At 40.6% G+C, this 24,380-nt stretch overlaps 1 protein-coding gene across 2 annotated transcripts in view; it reads left to right on the top strand.

Moving 5' to 3' along the window:
- piezo1 (piezo type mechanosensitive ion channel component 1 (Er blood group)) overlaps positions 1-24,380 on the top strand; it is an 85,743-nt gene that overhangs the window by 39,332 nt on the left and 22,031 nt on the right. For both annotated transcript variants that reach the window (XM_017309158.2, XM_008429141.3), the window contains exons 10-37: positions 556-659; positions 1,180-1,259; positions 1,899-2,079; positions 3,167-3,272; positions 4,411-4,592; positions 8,939-9,087; positions 9,202-9,360; positions 10,060-10,166; positions 10,599-10,762; positions 11,851-12,027; positions 12,136-12,261; positions 12,561-12,761; positions 12,860-13,064; positions 13,818-13,922; positions 15,153-15,309; positions 15,400-15,643; positions 16,696-16,792; positions 17,051-17,216; positions 17,601-17,690; positions 17,848-17,963; positions 18,074-18,139; positions 19,681-19,781; positions 19,860-19,998; positions 20,572-20,643; positions 21,329-21,501; positions 21,661-21,758; positions 23,088-23,222; positions 24,045-24,303. In XM_017309158.2, the coding sequence (XP_017164647.2) occupies positions 556-659; positions 1,180-1,259; positions 1,899-2,079; positions 3,167-3,272; positions 4,411-4,592; positions 8,939-9,087; positions 9,202-9,360; positions 10,060-10,166; positions 10,599-10,762; positions 11,851-12,027; positions 12,136-12,261; positions 12,561-12,761; positions 12,860-13,064; positions 13,818-13,922; positions 15,153-15,309; positions 15,400-15,643; positions 16,696-16,792; positions 17,051-17,216; positions 17,601-17,690; positions 17,848-17,963; positions 18,074-18,139; positions 19,681-19,781; positions 19,860-19,998; positions 20,572-20,643; positions 21,329-21,501; positions 21,661-21,758; positions 23,088-23,222; positions 24,045-24,303 (3,959 nt within the window). The remainder of the gene's footprint in view (positions 1-555; positions 660-1,179; positions 1,260-1,898; positions 2,080-3,166; positions 3,273-4,410; positions 4,593-8,938; positions 9,088-9,201; positions 9,361-10,059; positions 10,167-10,598; positions 10,763-11,850; positions 12,028-12,135; positions 12,262-12,560; positions 12,762-12,859; positions 13,065-13,817; positions 13,923-15,152; positions 15,310-15,399; positions 15,644-16,695; positions 16,793-17,050; positions 17,217-17,600; positions 17,691-17,847; positions 17,964-18,073; positions 18,140-19,680; positions 19,782-19,859; positions 19,999-20,571; positions 20,644-21,328; positions 21,502-21,660; positions 21,759-23,087; positions 23,223-24,044; positions 24,304-24,380) is intronic.

The raw sequence follows: 24,380 nt of genomic DNA, 5'->3' as shown, positions 1-24,380 counted from the left end.
GACAGCTTTAACAAATATATGTAAAAAAAAAAAAAGATAAAAGTTACATACTGGAGCTTTAAACCACTAAAACATTTGATGAAGACTGGAAACTGGAACATCTCTGTGTAACTAGTCACCGAGTGGCTTCACCAGTTTCTATCTTGGTCTTATAAGCTGATCTCCGCTCTACTGGTCCCACACAGGACAACAAGGTTTCACACCCAAACCCCCCCTCACCCCAAGTGGAAGTATTCATACTGACAGTTCGTTACAGATCTTCAGAGCCGATAAATCCAGTCAGCTCCTCTAAACTGATTCCACCAGCCTGTGTGTAATGTGTCTGGCAGGATGCTGCAGCTCCACTGCAGATCCATCATTATGTTTCAGGCAGGCTGCTGACTGACAGTGACTGATGGTGACAGGAGGCATTGGACAGAACTGAATCTGTTGGCCAGATTAACCCAGTGGATCCTGTTGTGATGGCTCATGTCATCAGCTACCACTCCCTCTAGGGTAGTTCTGAAGTCCAGCAGCCCTCGCATCATGCTGACGCCCCCTGTTCTCTTGTTGCAGGTGTCACTGCGGCCCCCGGGGGACAGCTGAGCGAGAGCCCGTTCTTCCTGCTGGGACGGGTTGTCATGCAGCAGAGTTATGTCTGTGCTCTCATAGCCATGATGGTAACCATGACGTCCCTCTAACACCGCTGTAGCATTGATCTTAGCTAATGATGTGGAGAACAGTGCAGGCATCAGAGTTGTTGATTCTTTATTGTGACGGTTTGAATCTTTAAAGGGACAGTTTGGATCTCTCTGCTGTTCTGTGGAGCGGTAATGAGCTGTTAGTATCTTACCTACAGTAAGAAATGCAACGTAATGACCTTAGCTTTGGTCTGTTGTGCTAAGCTAACAGCTGGTCAGAGAGCAACCCAGACCAAATCAGGTGGCTTTCATATAGAAACATTTCAGATTTGTACTGCAGAAACCTCTAAACCGCTGACACATTTGATTAAACTATTTCAGTACTTTTAAAAGCAGACCAGTTATTTATTCTAAAGGCTGTTGTATTCATACTGACCAGGTTTTCTTACTGAATACGCTGAACGAGTGTCTCCACAGAACACTGGTCTAGCTGTCCCTTCCCTCTGGCCCATGCTGACCCAGTGTGTGGTTCTCACTCAGCCTGTTTTGTGTCGTCTAGGTGTGGAGCATCACTTACCACAGCTGGCTGACGTTCGTTCTGCTGCTGTGGGCGTGTCTCATCTGGATGCTGCGCTCCAGGTACCCCTGGCACCCGGGACTCGGGCCTCGTCCACACGTAGCCGGCTTCCTGATAAATCGAATAGATTTTTATGTGATTCGGCCTTTTGACCTTCTGTTTATTAGTCGCACTGTTGTGTGGTGGTAGGTTTTGTCCCGTGCTATGTTGTTATTGCATAATGAAACATGTGTTAGCTGTTCTGCTGAAACAGACGGTGGCTCAGGAAGTTTGGTTTTGTTCTGCAACTGGTGGGTTGCCGCTTCGAACCCTCACTCTGTCCGTCTCTGTCGTCGTGTCCTTGGACGAGGCATGTCACCTTACTCGCCTGCTGACAACTCCCTTTTGCCAGACTGTAGCTGTGGCTACTGTGTAGCTCGTCACCATCAGTGTGTGTGTGAATGGGTGAATGACTGAAAGTAGTGGAAGCTGCTCTTGAGTCCCTAGAATTGATAATGATACAACTGTAGACCATTTACCATTTTTTCCTAAATTAGATTTTAAAAAATTATCTTTTTGACGTCTTAAAAAAGTTTTGTTTTCATGTTAGGTTTTGCCTAAAATGACTGTTAAGTTTATATTTTCAAAGTTCCAGTGTGTTTTGTTTGTGTCTGAACCTGCATAAAGCTTCTGCTTCAGCTGAGTTTGTCTCATTTATACAGACGCCATGCAGCCACCCTGTGCTCTCCGTTCATCCTGCTCTATGGCCTGGCTCTGTGCTGTCTGCAGTACGTCTGGGCCATGGAGCTGGAACACATCCTGCCCACCAAGGTGGGGACCATGAGTCTCAGACAGCTGGGCCTGGACAGAGCCCAGTATCCCTGCCTCAGACTGGGAGCTATGGTAAGGTGTGAGCCGAGCCAGAGAACAGTTCTACGTTCTGATTGGCAGATAAAGCAGAACCTTAACCTTAAACGGGCAGAATTATGTTAAATCGAATTTAAATTTTGTTATAATGTCAAAAATATATCTGGAGCATTCCTTTGATTCCTTCATGCATTTTTGAGAAATCCTTTAATCTCCATGGCAACCATTAAATTATGCAAAAAACCTTCATGGACAGTTTCCGAGTTTCTACCTCACAGAGCAGCACTCCCCCTCTCAGCTCCTTCAGACTAGCCAGCAGCAATTAGCAAATATCTGTTGGAACTGCTCTTCAGCTGAGCTCATTACACAAACTACTTCTCAGTGCAACGCTGGTATAAACGTTAAAGGGTTAATAGAGAAGCAGAGTTTCAGAAAGAGCAGAAAAAGTTTTTAAAGAGGCGGAGTCCCAATTTCAAGGTGTTGGATTACAAAGTCAAAATTCTTTCAAGTCACATTCGATATATTGTATAGAGCGTTGTTATAACAACTTAAGGTAACTTGACTGTGCTATAAAATGGCACTGTGTGCCTACAAAACACATAATTCTGTATGGGGAAATTTTTCTGTGCTCTTGGATTATGGCAGAAAAATTCCCACAAAATTCTGCCTCTTTTGATGTTTCCCATGATGCTTGTCAAGCATAGGAAGTGAATACATGAGAATTTTATTGAATATTTAGCTGTGCCACATTATAATGCAACACGTCCTGCCTGATATAGTTCCTAGAGAGGAGCTCCTGCAAGAATAAACCAATATGGGCACAAAGATGACACTTCAAGTGGAACAAAGGTGTGTTTATCATTAGACAAGGGATTTTTCAGCCTTTGATGTAAGACTGTTGTTATAAAAGTGATTATTCTTTGGCCATTCTCCACAATTGGTTAAAACTCAAAAGTCTGGGCTGGTCCCATCTCACAGTGTATTTTTATTCCCTAATTTAAACTCTAGACCTACAGTACTTACACTGGTCAGCAGAGAAATTGTAATGACTGTTTTTAATTGGTGAAATATTTATTCATTGATCTTTTTATTTAATGTTGATACATCATTTCCATGTTCCCAGCTGCTGTTTACCTTGACCTTCTGGCTGCTGGTACGTCAGTCAGTGAAGGAGAATTTCAGGAGGAAGAGCAAAATGTCTACGCCCCTACAGGAAGTCACTACAAAAGGTAACAACGGTTCTGGAAACGAACCCTGCACACCTGCTGCTGTTGAATCACGTGAACTTTGACCCCGACTTTAAACTTTGTTCAATCATGCTGAACCTAAATTTGAACAAAATCCTGTTTTTTAGCCAAACCAGCAACTGATTTAAGTTGGCCTTATAAGAAATGGCCCATCACCATCATCATCATAAGGACTAGTGAGATCACTGATGTGGTGATTAAACCAGACAAAGTTCTAAAGTTCTGTGACAAAACCTACAGAAACACTGATGTTTACCAACGTCTATTTGTGTTTCTGTGTCTCCTCACTGCAAAAACACAACATTTTGCAAAGAAATTTTGGTCTAGTTTCTATGGCAAATATCTTCATACACTCAAAATAAGACAAAAGTAACTTACATTTTTACTCTACAACAAGCCAGAGGGAGCTTGTCAATAATTCCTTAATATTGATGAAAAAGTAAATGTTCCATTGTGAGATTATTTCACCTATAACACTGGAAATGTTTATTGTCATAAATGAAATAATATGTCATGGAACTTGTAATGTTTCATCAATATTAAGGAGTTATTGACTTAAAACAAGCTCGGATATATTGCTGAAAAGTTACTTGTAAATTAGTTTTGTCTTATTTGAAGTGTTCTAAGATAGTTGCACTATAAACTGGACCAAAAATACTTGGTGAGATTTTGTGTTTTTGCAGTTATTGGAGTATTTACCTCTAGAGCAGTGCAATCGGCCTGTGCTGGCTGTCTATGCAGATTGCCACTTTACATTTTTAAGGCTGAAAAATTAAATCTTTGTAAAATAGTTAATGCTATGCAAATTAACTCTCTCTCCCAGATTTATTTTGCATTGAAACTCTGGTTAGTGGTGGTTTATGCTCTGAACAGGAACTGGGCCCCCAAACTAGACTTCTCTTTAGGCCCCGTTCAGCCTTGGGCCGGCCCTGCTCCGGAGCTGGATTGTTGCACATCATCTCAAATGCATAACTGCATCATGAGTGACGATGTGTGCTTTTACAGGTTTCCCCCAAACATTCCTCCCATTACAAATAAACTATTTCACGAGAATTTACTTTTTGCTGGTTGTTTACCTTCCGTTGCCTCTTTTTTGTCTGGACTCTCCTGTCTTTCTCAGAACTGGGCGCTGGCAGTGAATCGGTGCTGAAGGTTCTGGGAGGCATGGTGATGAGCTGCTATGCCAAATACTGGATCTATGTTTGTGGAGGGATGTTCATCATGGTCTCCTTTGCTGGAAAACTAGTGGCCTACAAGATCATCTACATGCTGCTCTTCCTGCTCTGCCTCTGCCTTTATCAGGTATGAACGCTTTTTTTTTTTAACATAACTTATCAAATATTCTGTCTTCACAGTTTCTGATGATGTTACTGGGCTTTTTAAACTTGTGTATGTGGTGAATATGCAGTGGCAGATTTTCATATGGCTCTCAGTTGTACTCATAAATGTATAAAATATATATATGGTGGTGTATTTTATTTTATGTTATTTTGTGTGGTGGCACAAGTACTGTTGCTTATTTACATATTCAAGAAAAGGCAAATAAGAGACGTTATTAGGCCTGTCACAATAACAAATTTGTTAGACAATAAATTGTCCCACAACTTATTGCGATAAATGATAATATTGTTGTTTTGAGACCATTTTCATGCAATAATAACACGATAATGTAAAAACATGTTCTCAAGGATCAATAAAATTCTATTAAATTCTAATGAACAGTTAAACACTGGAACTGGAACACATTTGAAAATAAAGAAAATAAAGAAAACAACAGAAATAAATAAAATGAATTATGAAGTTTCTGTTTACAAAGCTATCTTTCAAAAGAAGCTAATTGAGACCAGACCGAATACTTTTATCATTCAATTTTTGGTAAAAATTAAAGACAAAAGAGAAAAACGATAAATCAAGCAAATGAAAATGATTAAAATTATTTTAATTTATCATGCGATTAATTGATTTATTGTTTATTGTGACAGGCCTGGGCTTAATGACTGGACCTGAGTGGCATTCTTCAAATCTAGTTAAATTGGTGTCAAACGTCTGTGCAGTAAAATTTTTGGTTTGTGTTGCTATCACTTTAAAGATATTAATAAAAAAAAGCTTCCAGAGGTCATCACTAATATTTTCAAAGCAAAAACAGCACAAATTAAAATTGTTGTTGAACAAACACAAATGTAGCTGAGTTGATTGGCTCCAAATTTGTTAGATTTTTTTTTATGTTAGGAGGTAATCTGGCAGGGTGGTTGATCTCTGGTGACCACTGGATTTTTTTTAATATCCTTAAAATTACCATCAAATATTCCATCACAGTATCATTATCACTTTACTTTTTCTTCCTTTAATTGTATTATTATTATTTTTTGTTTTGTAACTATAAACATTCTCCTTCATTTTCGATAAAGGACAACAAGTAAATTGAAACTGACTAAATCTATTGTGAATTTGCACATTTATTCATCCTCTGGACTACAGGCATTATTCTAGTTTGTTGCAGCGTTAATGTAAAATCTGTACGGTCTGCGTTTTGCAAGAGTCAATAAAAAGAAAGAAAACATTTTGGCTGAGTTCCCCAAAAGTGATGAAAAACAGAATATTCCCAGAAGAGCAGCTATAAAAATACATCACAAAGGCAAGAAATGAAGAAGAGGAAGGCGAGTGCTCGACAGCCAGAGCATTAAAAATAAAAATCAATATGTATGAGAAACTTTGTGCTTTTCTAGTCACACATGCTGTCGCTTTTATTCCTCTCTTCACTGTTTCTGCTGCCAGACTGTTATTGATGGCATCTTGATCATAATGTGAGTAAAGGTAATTTGTTGTGTCTTCTATGTGGTTTGCATGCTTTGCTCATCAAACTGTAACCACTCCACTCCACCCCTCCACTCCCCAGCCTTACACACGCACACCTACACCCACGCTGGTAACACTTTATTTGAAGGAGGGTAAATAAGACTGACATGACACTGTCATAAACACTTGATTACTGATATAAATTTGTTATAAAAGTATTACTGATTGCACTTTAAAAATTAGGTAACTTTATGTTATTAAAGGTAAAGTTTAAACAGTAATGATTTCTTGGTTAATGTCAAGTTGTCATAACAAAGACATTTTGAATAATGTCAACTTTGTATTAAAAGTGTCATAATTTACCGAATGACACTTTATGACAACAGTCATAAATATTCAGGAAGACTTACTGATGTTCATGACAGGTGTTATGTCATGTATTGACCCCCCTTCAAATAAAGTGTTACGCACACGTACACACACACACACACGCACGCACACACACACACACACACACACACACACACACACACACACACACACACACACACACACACACGTTTACTGGGATAACAGGTTGGAGGAAGACTTGAGCAACATTGAAGTGCTTCAATCTAGAGCAGTGGTTCTTAACCTGGGTTCGATCGAACCCCAGGGGTTCGATGAGTTGGTCTCGGGTTCGGCGGAGCCTCTGCCGCGGAGGTAAAGACTCGTGATGACGCCCCCGCTTTGCCATCACTTGCTGCAGAGGATCACGTTACATTGCTTAGCCAATCAGGGCTGCGGAGGAGCACTGATTGAAAGAGTTCCACTCTCAGCATGGATTTTAACTTTTGTCTTTAATTACTTCAGCAAAGCTCACAGTTTTTACCAAATTCTGTAGCTTTCAGTGTACTTCTAAATCTGATCCTTAGTGCAACTTTTCGGGATTGATACTGCCTCTAGTGGCGTGGGAGTGGTAACACAGCTAATATAATTACAACACAGTCAAAAACATGACTGTCAGGTTAATTGGCCTCTCCAAATTCCCCCTAGGCGTGAGTGTGTGTGTGCATGGTTGTTTGTCCTGTGTGTCTCTGCGTTGCCCTGTGACAGACTGGCGACCTGTCCAGGGTGTACCCCGCCTCTCGCCCGGAACGTTAGCTGGAGATGGGCACCAGCACCCCTCAGAATACCGCAAAGTCTTTATTATTTATTATTAATTTTTCATTCTCTTAAGAATGTAGAGCTAATTAAATGATCTAAACAAGACCTTAAAGTGGTTCCAGTTTCTCTGATGACCAACCTGTTGAAATTGTGGCAAATTTTAAATACCTTGGGTCGTTCCTGGACAGTCAGCTCAACTTTGCTGAAAACACTGACTATTTTGAAAAACTGTTCTCAGAGGCTCTACCTTTTAAGACTTAATTAGTGATCTTGAGGTGACCCTATGTCTGGAATTTGGGGGGAAAAAATCATATTTTATTTATCATCGCAGAAGGGTTCAGTGAATGTGCATATGAAACTGGTGGGTTTGGTACCTCAAAAAAGGTTAAGAACCACTGATCTAGAGTCTAAGTTTCATAATGTTCATAGCAGACCTGTTTTGAGACCATTTTCAAGGACCGTAATATAGTGATAATGGCATAATAATGCATGTTCACCCTCTTAAAGATCAATAAACTTTAATGTTTTAAGGAACATATAACACTGGCACTGGTAGACATTTTAAATACTCCCAAATAAAACACACAAAAACAAACATCTAAATAAAATGGAAATAAAAAGAAACACAACTAAAAACATAAATAAAATTGATTATGATGTTTGTGTAAACACATTTTCCCTTCAAAAAATATCAATCATTATAATGGAAATGATCAAGCTTATCTCAATTTATCATGCAATTAATTGATTAACTGCTCGTTAGTCCACAGTAATACTTTATAAATAATCAACGATATCAGAAGGTTGGACTGACCCTCACATCAGACCGTTCTGATTGGCTCCAGGCCCCTGAACTCACCTGAAAGCCCCTGCTGCTGCTGACCCTCCCTGGTCAATCTGACCTCTAGACACTCATACATATACACACCCTGCCTCTCTGGTATGCATACACATATCTTTATTTTTTACTTTATTTACTTGTGTGCTGTTCTGTGTTGTAGTTTGAACTGGTTTAAACATTTATTTATGAGCGTTTCTGGAGGACACTGCTTTTCATGGCTTTACATGAAAACTGGTTCTGAATTATTGTTCCTTGTAACATAATGGTTACATTATAGTCATAACATTTAGTTGAGCAAAAATTAACTTATTTAATCCATTAAAAAAATTTAAATGGAAGATTAATTAACGTATATCTTTTTTAAAATTATTTTTTATTAGATTTATTAATGAGGGTCCTTCTGAAAATATTGTATGAGTTTATGGGGTAGGAGTTCATAAGTTTCTTACTTTTTCCTTTTCAAGCATGTTAAGATTATTGTGGTACAAAAAATGTGTCTTTTGCATTCCTTCTTCATGTGTGTTATTTTTATACTGCTATCATGTTTGAAATAAAAAAAATAGGGTTAGTAAAATCTATGTAGAGGAGAACGACAGTTTATTTGTTTGAGTTGAGCGGTAGATATTTACATATAGATATTTGCTATCAGGCTGGAGTCAGGCTGTGGTCTGGAAGGAAGCAGCTGTCTGGATTTGATCAGAGAAGATGTTTTGGGTTCATTCACAAATCTTTCTTTTGGAAACATAATGATATTTTTATAGAACTTGTTTTTAGAAGGTTTTATTCTGATGCTGAGGTGAAACCAGACTCGTTTCCTCTAGCATTTCCTTCACCTTCTAACCAAAGCCTTGTTCCCATTCTGCAGGTGTACTATTCTCTGTGGAGACATCTGCTGAAGCTATTCTGGTGGCTGGTGGTGGCCTACACCATGCTGGTGCTCATCTCCATTTACACATACCAGTTTGAAGACTTTCCCGAATACTGGAAAAACCTCACTGGTTTCACAGATGGACAGTATGTGTTTAAACTCCAGGGCTGTATACTCTCAGCTACTGGTCATCCTGGTATAGTGTTGGGACTAACCCGGTAAGGTCTGAGCTGATGCGGTGGATGTTCTGCTGGTTGCAGGCTGGCAGCCGTCGGCCTGGAGACGTTCGCTCTGTCAGAGCTCTTCTCCAGCATCCTCATCCCGGGTTTCTTCCTGCTGGCCTGCATCCTGCAGCTGCACTACTTCCACAAGCCCTTCATGAAGATCACAGACCTGGAACATGTTACCCCCAAACACAGGTACACACTGCTGCAGCTCTCCTGCCTTTTCCTGGACCTCTCTGTGTGCAGTGTTATATGTTGTAGAAAGAGTTGGAATTAACTGGCTACAGTTACCAAGCCATATTTACTTGAGTAACATTTTGGCAAAAATTGCGCTAGTTTAGTAAGGTGTACTTTTTACTTTTACTTGAGTAATAGTTTTATTAAGTATCACTACTCTTAATTCTATAAAATTTCTGGATTCTCTTCCCACTATGACTAACTTCACTGAATGAAGAACAAAAATTCACCATGCACACCATGTTTTTGTGGAACATTTGCAGTACAATTACACATTAGTGCAAAAAAAGTGCTGTTGCTTTTGCGTGAAATTTTGCCATTACTGGATTGGGAAAAAATGGAGGGAAAAATGAATGTCATTTGGCAGTAAAATACAAATTTCTTTGATATGATCGATCAAATAATAGTTAAGCATACAGCTGCTGTCTTGAAGGTTCAGTTTGTCTCTCTGGAGTCTAGAGGGCAGAGCTGGATTTGACACGAGCTTGACACATAAGCTGTAGATGATGCACCACAGACAAACAATAAGAGACAAACATTTTAAAGGTTTACCTCGCATCAAGATCTCCCTTTTTTTGTTACCGACTCAACTTGGAGTTATAATGGTTGAGTGTGGCTTTAATCAGACATCTTTTTAATAAAATCTTCTGCCTCCAGGAGAAAGAATAAAGAAAGAAGGGAGGAAGTCAGCATTGATAATGTGAGGGTAAACCCTGAGGAAGAAGAACTGGTGGCGGACAATGATGAAGAATCCGAAGATGAAGGTGAATACTATAATTTTTTCTTTGCATATGTATGTAAATCAGTATGTTATTATGCTATAGCATGGGTCTATGCATTTAGGATTTGTATAATCGCCACATATGAAAGACATTTTTATATTGGTATTCACATCATTGGTACAGTTGTTGGGTAAAATCCGTGTATCTGAACAATAAACAACTTTCTTCATAACAGATAAAGTTTAGCTTAAGCTAGAAAACCTATTACCAACTGGAGCTAAACTGTACTATTTTTTTTACAGTTACCATATTGGTGTGGATGTATAAATGACCTTGGAATCTATGATTAGAATGAATATGAACTACATTTTTCTGCTAAATAAATAATCATCAAATTCACATCCTGGCGTGATGGTTGATAGTCTCTGTCTCTGAGGACTCTCCGTGTTTAACGTAGTTTCTCTCTCATTCCAGAGTTGGCTCCCACTAAGTGGGGCCTGGTGATGGACAGGATTCTGGTTCTGTCCAGGAAGTTCACCGACATCCTTACTAAAGTCCAGGGGTTCCTTTGGAGGATTCTGGAGCTTCACATCCTCAAAATGGTGGCCTTTTTCTCCGTGTGGGTTGCACTTGAAGAGGTAAATATAGAGAGAGTGACAGTTATGAGAACATGTTGTAGTAAAGGCTGTTAATCATCTTTCTGTGTGGCCCAGAGATGTCAGTGAGGTTAGCTGTACTCATAAATAGTACTTGGAGTCTATCTTCACTCTAAACTGACTCATGATCTGTTTGTTTATGGAGGAATTTGAATATATGTCGACTCAGCAACATTAGGCGACCTCTAGTGACCATGTAAGGAAGTGCAAGTGTTTACAATACGCGTTGTCTCCGTTACCGACAAAAGGGAGTGCTGTATGATGATATGATTGTGAAAATATGTATGTTAGCGCGAGAACAAGGCAGTTTGGATTTCCCCTCCCATACCTAGAAGTGCCTCCTCTTTACCTGAAAGCTGTTGCACAACCGTGGCCAGGTCAGGTGCACTCACTGAGTGACTCTAGCAGCAAATACGTAGAGGAATGTAAACACTTAAGAATGTAGCTATTCCAGGGTTTTTAACTGGAGTCATGCTACCTGATGCTGCACTAAGTGGCTTTGCCTCAGAGTGATAACCCTTATCTGAGTACATTTGAGTTTGTACACACTGGTATTTATTCAAACACTTTTGCCAAGGACTAACAGAAGAATGTCACAGTTGGATGCTCCAACAGAATGATGATCCCAAACACACATCAGACCTCATTTTCCTGAAGATAACTTGGGCTAACTTTGAACTTCTAGAAGGGCCTCGTCAAAGTCAACCTGATTTCAAATTCGTGGGCTACTGATAAAAGTTAGTCTTATGTCGTAAAACCAACTTCTAATGCCGAGAAGATTGGTCAAATATTTACACAGAATTCTGTCACATCTTGTTGATGGCTACAGTAAGTGCCAGGTGAGGGGTCCAGCTTACTAACAGTTTTATAGGTGTGGGTTTTACAATGCTAGTGAAGGAATCCAAAATAAATGAAAACTTGCACATCCAGCTGTTGTTTGTAAAATGTTTTTGTATTTTTATTCCATGCAGGGAACTTGTATATTCTAATACATATACATTATGTTTAAGTTCTGATTCCTGTTGGACAGTGTGATGTAACCTCTGCCGTCTTTCTTGTCCCGTCTGAAGCCATCGGTGATGAACCTGGTCCTGGTGGTGTTGTGGTCTCTGGCGATGCCGTTTAGCCGCTTCAGGCCCATGGCATCATGCCTGTCCACGGTCTGGGTGTGTGTCATCATCGTCTGTAAGATGCTGTACCAACTTAGTGTGGTCAACCCCACGGAGTACTCTCGCAACTGTAGCATGGTAAGACCCACCTCAGCTCCAATGAAACCTGGTGTTGTTGGTTCTGTTTTTTGTTGAAGCTTTAGTTGTAAGTTGCGTATGTTGCTGTGTGTTTTTATTCTCTGATAGCCGCTAACAAACACAACCAACCTCCAACCAGAGGAGATGATGAACTCCACGCTTTACAAGGAACCTATAGATCCAGCCAAGTGGTTTGGCATAAGGAAAGATGCGACTGCTTTGGGGTACAGCAAGGTAAAGTCAATCATCATTTCCCTATAACTGATTCTGTTGTGTTGTGGATTTATTAATTCTTTAACTAATCTCTATTATTTAAATAATAGTGATTATTTTTTAATCACTATTAAAGAATAATCACTTTCTTGATTGATTATTAGATCAGATCCTTCCTCTGATCTGTGTTTAAAGCACATTCTCTCTGTCTCTTCGTCTGTGTGAATGAAAACATTTCCAAAACTCCCATCTTCCAGCCTAAAATAGAAGATCAAACATTGGATGTCATTCTGACATGGTTTGTCATATGTTTGTTCCAGAATCATCTGATCGTGCTGATGCTGCTGGTGTTTGAAGCTACAGTGTATCGTCACCAGGTTCACCACTATCGACAGCTCCTGCAATCCCCTCCTGTCATACCGACTCTCTTCCCCTCTGCAAAGAGAGACACTTTGGACAACGGCCTCATTCCGTGCTTGAAGTACCTGCTCAACTATGCCTTCTACAAGTTTGGGTTGGAGGTGGGCCATTATCACATCACATTTTCACTGCACTGCATTTCTGTTACGCTTCAATTGCGTTTTAATTCTTTTAACTCTCCCCTTTTTCCTACAAAAAGATATGCTTTCTGATGACGGTGAATGTGATTGGTCAGCGGATGAACTTTTTAGTCATAATCCATGGCTGCTGGATGGTGGCCCTGCTGGTGAGGCGCCGACGAGCAACAATAGCCAAGATTTGGCCCAAGTACTGCCTCTTCCTGTCCATCTTCATGATCTACCAGTATCTGCTGTGTGTGGGCATTCCTCCTGCTCTCTGCATAGGTGAGTGCTCAGAGGATGGAAGAACGGATAGTTCTGCTCATTTCAGGGTGGATTTCATAATAAGGCTTTACTTGTGTCCCACCAGGCTAAGAATAGCTTGTTTATGTATTCTAGATATTTTTATTCACCAGTAATAGTGATAGCAAAGACGGGTTAAAAAGTCACTTCGGTTAAATTTTTTGAAGCAGTATGTATGTGTCAGTATGTGACCACATACGGAGACTGAGGTCTTTATTTCACAGGAACTCCATAACCACTGCCTGTCTCCACATACTAGCAACTTCAGCAAATTAAGTGACAAGTCACAGAAAAAAATGCAGGACACTTAAATAAGGATAAAACAATTGAAGTGAAGAAGATTGATATTTATTTGACCTATTTGCCTTTTTTGAAGACTTTATAGTTGGTGTTTAGGTATTGCTCACAATGTCTTCCAATAACACATGATTATCTGGTGATATTTTAAAAGTTTCTGTCAACTTTAAACATTAATTAACTCTAAAACATGGTGGGCCGCTGACTAAAATCAATTCTTGAGCATTTTGAATTGATTCAGAATGGAGAGTCTAGGACCTCAACTCAACTCCCAGCAGGAGCCAGCAGGAGCCAGCAGGAGCTGGGAGTTGAGTTTAGTCTGGGACTTTGATCTGAACCAGACTCTGGTACTGGGTATCAAAACCAGAAACCGCCAGCTGTAATCTCTGAAGGCTGGTAGATTTGACCTTTTCTCCTGTTCCCTGTGTGTCTCTGCAGATTACCCATGGAGGTGGAACAACCAGCTGTTGATGAGCTCAGCGCTCATTAAATGGATCTATCTGCCCGACTTCTACACCGTGCCCAACTCCAAAAACCTGATGGGTCAGTTTGGTGCCTCTATGTGGAATGACTGATATCTGAGCAAATCATAGAGTTTAATCTCATTTAAGCAGCATTTCTTTGCTTTGCTTGTGCTTTTAATGGCTGATGGTAATTGTGAATTCACAATTCATAATTAAAAATCAGTTATTCCGATTATTTCTGTACAAAAGTCCTTAAAGGTGCGGTATGTAACTTTATCAAAAAAAAAACGTTTTTTTACATGTTTGTTGAAACCGTCACTATGTCATCTCAGTATGGAATGGCACAGATAATCTCTGAAAAAAATCGAGCTCCTTTGCCTCCTCCCAGTTCTTCAAGTGCTAACTAGGAACAACCAATCAGAGTCAAGCGGCAGATTTGAGCACTGTCAATCATAATCTTGTGCAGTGCTGATCACCCTCCCTCTCCTCCCCCATTGCTCGCTGCTACCACTAACTTTTCCATACCAGCAGACCCTGTTGTGAATTCTAATGCTGGTTCGCATAGCCACCAATGACGGCTGATAAACGGTTTTGCTGTTATTTCTCTGCCATCAGCACATTTAGCAGCGAGTGCATGAGGTTGAGTGACGGCGCTAAGGCCCTCCTTCTGACTCTGATTGGTTGTTTCTGACCGGGAGTCTCATAAGATACTGTCACAACATGACATGACATCCATCCATCCATTTTCTTACACCCTTGTCCCTGAGTGGGGTCGGGTGGGTTGCTGGTGCCTATCTCCAGCTAGCGTACCGGGCGAGAGGCGGGGTCACCCTGGACAGTTCGCCAGTCTGTCGTAGGGCAACACAGAGACACACAGGACACACAACCATGCACACACACACTCACACCTAGGGGCAATTTGGAGAGGCCAATCAACCTGACAGTCATGTTTTTGGACTGTGGGAGGAAACCGGAGTACCCGGAGAAAACCCACACAGGCACAGGGAGAACATGCAAACTCCATGCAGAAAGACTGGGGCCGGGAATCGAACCCAGAACCTTCTTGCTGAAAAGCAACAGCTCTACCAACTGTGCCACTGTGCAGCCGCACAACATGACAGTTTTAACAAATATACAAACCATTTATTCTTTATAAAAGTTATATACCTCAGCGTTAGCCTTAAGATGTGTGTAATTCTTCAGTTTTCTCAGTGTGCATGTGCTGAATCTGTTAGAAGTAGGCCAGTGTTCCAGGTTGATGATGACGAGGATGAGGAGGACGAGGCTCACGCCTAGTTTCTGTTCACAGCGGACTTCCTGCTGCTGATGTGTGCGTCCCAGCAGTGGAAGGTGTTTGAGTGTGAGAAGCAGGAGGACTGGGTGGTCCAAGCAGGAGAGAACACAGATGAGCCCGATCCAATGGAGGGCCAGCTCTTTAACCCGGCGCCTAACTTCATCAACTGCAGGTAGAGCGTATTTGTTTACTGTACTCGGTGTTCTCAAATGGAAACACTTCTCTGGATCTGCTGTGACGTGACGGCTTGCGCCCCCTGCAGGAGTTATCTGGACATGGTGAAGGTTCTGGTGTTTCGGTACTTCTTCTGGTTCGTGCTGTCCATGGTGTTCATCACAGGCGCCACCCGGATCTCCGTGTTTGGACTGGGTTACCTGATTGCCTCCTTCTTTTTCCTGCTGTTTGGAACCAAGCTGCTAGTCAAGCCATCCAGAGTCCGCCTGATGCTGTGGGACTGTCTCATCATCTACAACGTGGCCGTCATCATATCTAAGAATGCCTTATCTGTGAGTAAAGCTTCTGGTTTGCTCCTTATCTACCCGGTTTAGAAAGATGTTTTGTTAACTTTTAAGTTTGTGAAATTTATCACTTTATTGCCTTAATTTACTAGAATTATTAGAATTATCCCCTAACCTTTGAAAAATAGTAGGATATTGACAATAATTTGTTATTGGTGTTAAGCAGATACTGAATTACATGGAGGTTGTTCATGTCATGCTACCATATGCAAGAGAAAAATGTAGGTATGATACAAATTAGTGACATCAGGCATACTTGGAGATAGTGCTAAAATTATTATTATTATTATTATTATTATTATTATTATTATTATTATTATTATTATTATTATTATTATTATTATTAAAATATTAATGAAACTCATTTTTGAGGTATGTAGATGATTTAATTGTTGCTTCTATTGCCAAATATGACTTTGAAACTGATTTACAGAATAATCTTCAGTTCCATCATTAACAGTGTTTCAGTCGCTTCTTGTAAAACCATGACATTCACACTCTGATCACTAGATGGCAGTAAAGCACATGTAACATGATTTTTGTGTGTTGAATATGCACCAGCAGTCATCTCAGCTGTTCTGCAAGCTGGAGGACTTGCTGTTATGTGGTTGAATAAAAATCATTCATTTGAATTACAGCGAACTGATCCCACCCACTGGTTTAGTTCTTAAGTTTTTTGCGATATGTCTGTTAGCTGCTCTGTGTGGCCCCTCGCTGTGTTTTTCCTGATGAAAAAATATTGAATTATTAAATAGTCAGTGGGAGCACTGAAGTCAAGTAATTAATTTACAGTCATTCTGTATCAAAAATATACAATGGAAAAAAATCTCCAGTGCATGCAGTCAAAGCACTGACCTGCTCTGCAAACTGAGAGTTTGTTCATACATCATCCTTTCAGAATCTGTCATAAAAACTGAATTAAGCTTACTTTCTTTCTCTGTCTCTCTCTCTCTGTGTGTGTGTGTGTGTGTGTGTGTGTGTGTGTGTGTGTGTGTGTGTGTGTGTGTGTGTGTGTGTGTGTGTGTGTGTCTGTGTTGCAGATTCTGGCCTGTGTGTTTGTGTCTGAGATGCAGGCGAGGTTCTGTTGGGTGATTCAGCTCTTCAGCCTGGTCTGCACAGTTAAAGGATATTATGATCGTAAGTCCTTCATTTATCACCTCATGTCGTTACGGTGATAAACATTTAGTCATTTATACTGTAACCAGACAGCATGAAAGTTAGAAATCATATGAAAAAATATTGAACCTCAGGGAGAATTGAGGATTTAGAAAATAACTAATCACTGAATTACTAGTCTAAGTCTTATTTGAAACAGGTTCTTCTGTTTTGCATTAATCGGACAGATTCCTGATTATTTTCCCCACATTCTCCGTGTTTTTTTTTCCCTTCTCCCAGCTGCTGCAGTGAGCAGTGACACATGCAGTCTGCCAGTGGAGGAAGCGGGCATTTTGTGGGACAGCTTGTGTCTGCTCTGCCTCCTGCTGCAGAGGAGAGTCTTCCTCAGTTTCTACTTCCTGCATGTGACAACAGAGCTGCAGGCGTTTGCCAAGCAGGCGTCGAGGTGAAGCGCGGCGTGAACTGAGAACAGTTTTCCATTCAACACACACTAGAATCGTGGATTCTACGACTCTAGTGCACACAGGGCCTGACTAAAGCATTTCTACCATTTGAACCTTTTCCTATTTTTTGAAGAGCAATATTGTTTACAGAGATCCATTTTGTTTGTTGTTTCTGTTGTTTTGTTTATATTTAAAATGTCTTCCTGGTCCCAGCATTAAATGTTCATTAGAGTTTAAAGTTGATCAATCCTTCAGAATGTGGTCTTACTAGCAGGATTTCACTTCACTGTGAACTCTCAATTGCTTATTTGTTTTTGTTGTCATTATTTTCTGTGAATGTGTAAGAAATGTAACTAATGTGTTTTTTTTTCTTTTCTGTCTCTCAGAGGGTTTGAGCTCTTCAGAGCCAGCATCATGAAGAATGTTAAGTTTCACCAACAGATCGAAAAGAAATCACTGTCGCAGCTCAAAAAATCGTGAGTTTTCTCTTCATGAAATTATAAATTGATTTTAAAATGATATGAAGCTCAGCAGGTGTTTTGGAAGTGCAAACTATAAAGGTCTTGATACTAAAACGACCTGTCTTTTGTTCCTTCTTACTTTCCTCCTTTTATTTTCTCTTTCTCCTCCCAGCATGCAGAGGATTCGCTCCAAGCAGCAAAAGTACAAGGATGGACAGAAAAGCAGTGACGTCTCCACGGAAACCCAGGAAGCCGCCTCAAGTAGCACTGACCACTCCTCTGAAGCTGGTAAATGTAGTCCACTACTTCCATGTCCTTTATGCTGTTCCTTCTGTATTCGGCGTCACTAGTTTCATTCTTTTGAATGGCTTTAATCTCATGTAAATCTTTCCCTCCAGAGTCCCAGAAAGACAAGAAGTCTAAGAAGAGAAACTGGTACCAGCCGTGGATCGACCATGCAGGAGGTACCGTCTGTGTTTTAACTGAGACTGATATGGCAGCTCACAAAAGTATTCATCCAAAGCCTGAAACTTTGCTGCATTTATTTTATATGATAAATATTAGCGCATGATTGTGAATTGACTCAAAATTTAGAACTGGTTTTCAATTTCTTTCATTTGTTTCCAAACTCCATTTTGAGTTATTAAGAATTAATATTAAGAAGAAAGGACAAACATTTCGATCTGTTGAAGTTCAAACAGTGTCCAAAGTTCTGACCTGAGTCCAATGCAGAATGTATTCAATGTCAATGTCAACTTTATTTTTATAGCACATTTAGAAGTTGACCAAAGTGCTTCATAATCTACATCAACCATCATAACAACAACAAAATTATGTGGCTGCACAGTGGCGCAGTTGGTAGAGCTGTTGCCTTGCAGCAAGAAGGTTCTGGGTTCGATTCCCGGCCCTGGTCTTTCTGCATGGAGTTTGCATGTTCTCCCTGTGCGTGCCGGGTTTTCTCCGGGTACTCCGGCTTCCTCCCACAGTCCAAAAACCTGACTGTTAGGTTAATTGGTCCTAACAGTCATGGTTGTGTGTCTCTGTGTTGCCCTGCGACAGACTGGCGACCTGTCCAGGGTTTATCCCGCCTCTCGCCTGGAACGTTAGCTGGAGATGGGCACCAGCAACCCTCCTGACCCCACTAAGGGACAAGGGTGTATAGAAAATGGATGGATGGATAAAAATAAAACACAAAGATATTAATAATGAAACAAATGGAAATTTACAAAGAGAAACTTAGCGGACGTTTTGGAAAAACGGAAAGAGTCAGTGGAGAATAGCTGCAGGGAACCTAATCAGAGGTAAGGAAAGGCAGCTGGGGAAGACAGTAGGTAGAGGGAAATCATATGTTTATATGAATATTATGTATTGAGCAGGGGAGCAAGCTGATGGCTCATGCTAGGTAAAGATAAAGCAGAGAGAATGAAGGGGGGAGCAAATTTGAAATGAATAAAAGTGGTAAACAAAACAAGGAAACACTCATTTCAAGAAAACAAGAATCCTAAACACAAAGATTGAGAATAAATAAACTAACATGAGGAATAAAGTGGCAAGGTGTCACCAAATAAATTATAAAGATGTATTTAAAACAGGAACACGAATGAAACTAAAAGTCCAGGCATCTACTGATGACAGCAGGTAGAAACACGCCCAACAGGCTTCAAGCTGTAATTAAAGCAAAATGTAGTTATTCAGAGTACAGAGTACTGCCACGCTTTCTTTCCAGAGTTCTATTTATATATTTAAAAAAAAATCATTTTGTATCATTTTGCTCATCCTCCACAATTCTGTCACATAAAATACTAATTAAACCAGTTAAAGTGAACGACTGTTGTGTGACTAAACATGAAAAGGTTCAAGGAGTATGAATACTTTTGCAAGGTGATGTAAATAACATTTCATTAATTTTTTTTTTTTTTTACAGAATACTTATTCAGTAATGTATCTTATGCCAGAGCCTCCAGTATAACCTGACAGAGTGAGTTTGTTTGTGTCTGCTGCTCAGTCATCCACTCAGGAGACTACTACCTGTTTGAGTCTGACAGTGAGGATGAAGAGGACCTGAACTACGAAGAGAAGAAGCCTCAGGCTCAGACTGCGTGCCAGGTCAGGACCCAACGCTTGTCCTCATAGTTCATACATGTCGATAAATTAGCAGCTGTTACAAGGAAATGTGTCTCCCAGTTGGCATACCTGGCCTGGGTGACGAGTGTGAAGGCAGCTTTGAGAGAACGCCAGAGACGTCAGAGACACGTGAAGACTGTCAAAGGAAAAGAGACAAAGAGACAAGAAAGAGGAGATTCCCAACAGGAGGCTCTGAAGGGTAATGACTTTGTGCAAATAAAACTCAGAATCTAGTAAAAGTCTTTGGATTTGACTGAAATAGATCTTCAAACAGGTATCGGTGACAATTTGCTCGATCCATAAGTGCAGATCTATTCAGTCTAATTCTATGATTTGTGTAGGTAGTTAACCTGCTGTTTTTGTCAATTTGTTTCTTTATTTTACATTGACTGTTCTACTCCTAATTTCTCTGACTGAATAAAATAAACTTGTGTTGTTGTTACATGTTTGATCAAGTTTATGAATCTATTGGTGTATTTCAGTGTTCTGTACTGGTGCAGAGTTATCTAGTAAATGTGTAATTCTGTATATTTATGTGTGTGTTTAAAAAAAAAACATCTCGAGTCAATTCAATTGTTTTTCTCATTATGATGAATTGCTAAACTACACCACCATGTCAGGTAAAGTAGCTCAGCTGTACTGCCACAAGCTCATCAATCTCTTGTTCTCTTGTGGCCTGCGTGTGTGTGTGTGTGTGTGTGTGTATGTGTGCATGTGTGTGTGTGTGTGTGTGCATGTGCGCGCGTGTGTGTGTGTATGTGTGTGTGTGTAGCTTGTGCAGATGAAGTATTTGAGGAGGCCGATGACATCTGTGAAGCTGAGGAACCTGAGGAGGAAGAGTCTGGTAACTAAACATTTACAATGAATACCCATATCTTGTCAGTGTTGGACCTAACCCTGGGTCTGGAGCTGCACTCTCATTGGTTGGCTTCAGCTGTTGAATAAATTACAACCCGATGATGTTGGAGGGCGTCCGCATAAACAGAAAAATAGTTTAACCAAACACTCAGCAGTGACTGAATAATTTATAACATGCTCAATCTCTGAGGCAGGAATAATAATAGTAGTTATATTTATAAATCACAGCTGTCAATAATCACAAAAATGAAATTGAAAAAATGGGATGAAATTGGTCTTTTGAAATGTGATATTTATGATTCACAACTTTAAAGTTTTGCAATTTAGGGGAAAATATTGTCCTGCATTGCTGCTGAATTAAACGTATATTTACACTTTTGTATCTGGATTTAACATGTGGAATATGTCCACATGTTAAATCATATTTTTATTTGTTGGCATTCAGTTGAGGTCTGATACTGTAACTTCTCTGTTATGTTTTAGTCTTATTTTCTTTTCATTGTTTAATTCTAACCTGATTTTATATTTTTCATATGTCCTGGTACAACACTTTGGTGGAGTTCTAATCTGTTTTTAACAGTACTGTATAAATAAACTTGACATCGACATTGAATTAGGAAGCACCAACCAAGCTATAGACAGGGCCTTGATCTTTTTGCTGTGTGGTGCAGTGCATGGAGAGATGGTGCAGAAGATCCTGGACATCCTGCGCTTCCTGTTTGCCATTATCCTGGCCATGGTGGACGGAGTGACCCAGTGGCTCAATCTGCTCACAAAGCAGTACAGAGACACATCCACGGTCCTGTGCAACGAACGCTACTTCATCATCCACAAAATCAAGCAGGTGTGTGTGCAGAGCTGAAACCTTTGTTCCTTTACATTGGTTTGTTTGTTGAACCAAATGCACAAGAACACAAGCATGAGCATTTTAAAAATAATAATTTTACAATTGTACAATGTCTGGTCTACAAACGTTGAATGTGTGTCTTCCCGGTCATTGCAGCGCGACACAGCCGAGTCCAGAGAAGACCTGGTGTCCCAGAACAGTGAGAGTTCCAGCCAGAACACAAGTTTGGATCCAGAACAGGCTGCCAGAAGCAGGTTAGTGTGACGTTGACCGTAACTCCTTCTTACCCTTTATATTGTCAACATGTTTTAACATGCCACAAATCGTAACTTTGGTAAAAACTGATCAATGCCGTTTTTACCAAATCAAGTAGGAAAAGGTCGTACGGTCAGGCTGATGTTAGAAAGTTCTGGACTTCAATTAGTGTCACTTAAACTGGTGACCCAACTGTGTCTGATGTAAATTAGTTCTTATTGTAGGAGCACCAGTCCCAGTCTGATGCTAAAGGAGTCTTTGGGTTGAACATCTTCATTCTGCCACCAGACTAAAGTCCTTCATGCCACAGCGAGTCTTTAGGACTCAGAGGGAGACGGTGAAGGTGTCATAGAGTACACTCGGTAGATCATGACCAAAGCTGCCCAGGACTCGGTCTGGAATGTTGTTTTGGATACTCTGTGGAAAGTGAGCCTAGATCTGTGGGACGTGTTGAAACGCTCAATACAGACATGGAACGTGTTTGTTGCCTCAGGCAGAAACATGCTCCTGGCTCATTGATCATCTCTGCTGCTCCTGATGCCCATTCAGAAATGACTTCTGACTAAAGTCGGCCTTTGCCTTCTGATTTTTGGAGCTGAGGCCTTTCCTTGTAGAGTAGAAGTGATTCCACTGACCTGGTGGGCTGATCCCATGTCAGGAGGACAGATGGTTTGTCTCTCTGCAATCGGGACAGAATCAGTGTCAAGGAAGGTTGTGTTGCAATCAGCAGCCAGTAGCGTGTTCAGTACCATTATGTCTTGATTTTTTAAATTCCTAAGCTGTGTTTTCTTTCAAGCATTTTAAATCTAAGACTTTATGAATTATTAATCACAAATAATTTGAAGTTATTATCTGCAGAAAAATCAGCAAACAGATGAATCTGTGAATTCTGAACCTTGAACCTGTGTACTGGGTTAGAAGGGACGTGTAGTTTATTTAATACAGTTGGAGGCTTCTTTAATGTTTGTATGAGTGTATGAGCCAGTCCAGGGGAAACACAAGAACTACTTCCTTTCTCATTTCAAAATAAGAGTCCTACGCCTAGATTCTTAAAGCTTTCACCTTTAATCCAAGTTCCATAATAATAACTTACTTTTGCAGAAAACATCACATAGTCCCCAACCAGTAAATGCTTTGCTTTAGTCGTGTAGCTTAATGTAGTTCTCATGACACGACTAGCAACATGAACATGTTGGTACTGAAGATGGGTCTGCTTGAGATGCTGCAGCTTCCCTAAGAATAAAAATAATCTAAATCTTTAACCGTTTGTTCTGAAATGTTTTCTGGTTCTTTGTGCTCACATGTACATGTGTGTCTCTACATGACAGATTGGAAACCCCGAGGCGCAGCAGCAACGGGAATCTCCTCACTGAAGACGTCCTGAGCAGCAGCATGGGACTACAACCAGAACCGCTAAGACAAACCAGACACTCCAGAACAGCCAGTGAGATCCTGTCCAACAGGTGAGGCATCTGAACATGGAGGTTTCTTTTACTAACTTTACATAGGGCTGTGACTCTGCAGCAGCAACACCAGATTGGCGGCAGAGGAGGAGGGGTGATGTGTAGGTGGAGAATGCTGATCGGTAAAGAGGCAGTATTAAGTAAAATCGACTCTTTTGGGCTTTGCATCATGTTATGATGTTATTTCCTCATCAAACACATACCTGGAGTGTTGTCTTGATTCTTTCATGCAAGTTTGAGAGGTCCATAATCTCCATTTGGCAGTGCAAAACACCTGGTTGGACCTGGCACCACCTTAATTTCTCAGCTTCCGAGCTTCTGCCTCACAGAGCACCTCTCTCCCGACACCCACACTCTGCTCCCTCACACTTGCGATCAGCAATCAGCAAACACATGGTGGAACTGAGCTATGAGGACACAGCTTCTCATCATAGGAACTATGTCTCAGTGAAGAGCTGGTAAAAATGTTGTTAAAAGGTTCATGGAAGAGAGCTGTGATGACTTCCTGAAGGTGGAGTTTCAAAAAGAGCAAGAATTTGTGAAGAGACAGAGGCCCAATTTTAAGGCCTTAAGTTAAAAAGTAAAATTTCTTTTCAGTCATTTTTGACAGCATTTTTATAACAACTGAAGGCAACATAGTTAGTTGATTGTGCTGTAAAATAGCATTATGTGCCTGGAAAATACATAATACCATCCCTGTAACAACACATAAGGTGTATTTTAGCTCTGATCTTTGATGTTGTGAGTTTTTAAGGGATCTCTAATGAAGACGATGAGATGTTGTGACGTGTGGTTAATGTTTTCTGCTATTTTCCTCCTCAGGGCGTTTTTCATCGAGGAGCTGGAGCAGAGTAGAGAGTTCTTCAACAATCAGAACCGCCTGCTGAGGCTGCTGGTGGCCGTGTTCAACCTGCTGTCAGCCAACTCCGAGCTGCTCTGCTATTTCATCATGATCCTGAACAACGTGGTCAGTGCCTCAGTCATATCCCTGGTCCTGCCCATGCTGGTCTTCCTGTGGGCCATGCTGTCTGCTCCCAGACCAACCAAGAGGTTCTGGATGACAGCGATAGTCTACACAGAGGTACGCTCATATCGGAACTGGGAAAATGCCAGTTCGCCGTCAGTTGGTGGATGGACTGAACTCAGCCACATTCACGC

This window comes from Poecilia reticulata, chromosome 15 (genome assembly GCF_904066995.2).
Source record: "Poecilia reticulata chromosome 15, P_reticulata-male-v2, whole genome shotgun sequence".
NCBI lineage: Eukaryota > Metazoa > Chordata > Actinopteri > Cyprinodontiformes > Poeciliidae > Poecilia > Poecilia reticulata.
The sequence above is the reverse complement of the archived record's forward strand: the minus strand, read 5'-3'. Positions and strand labels throughout refer to the sequence as shown.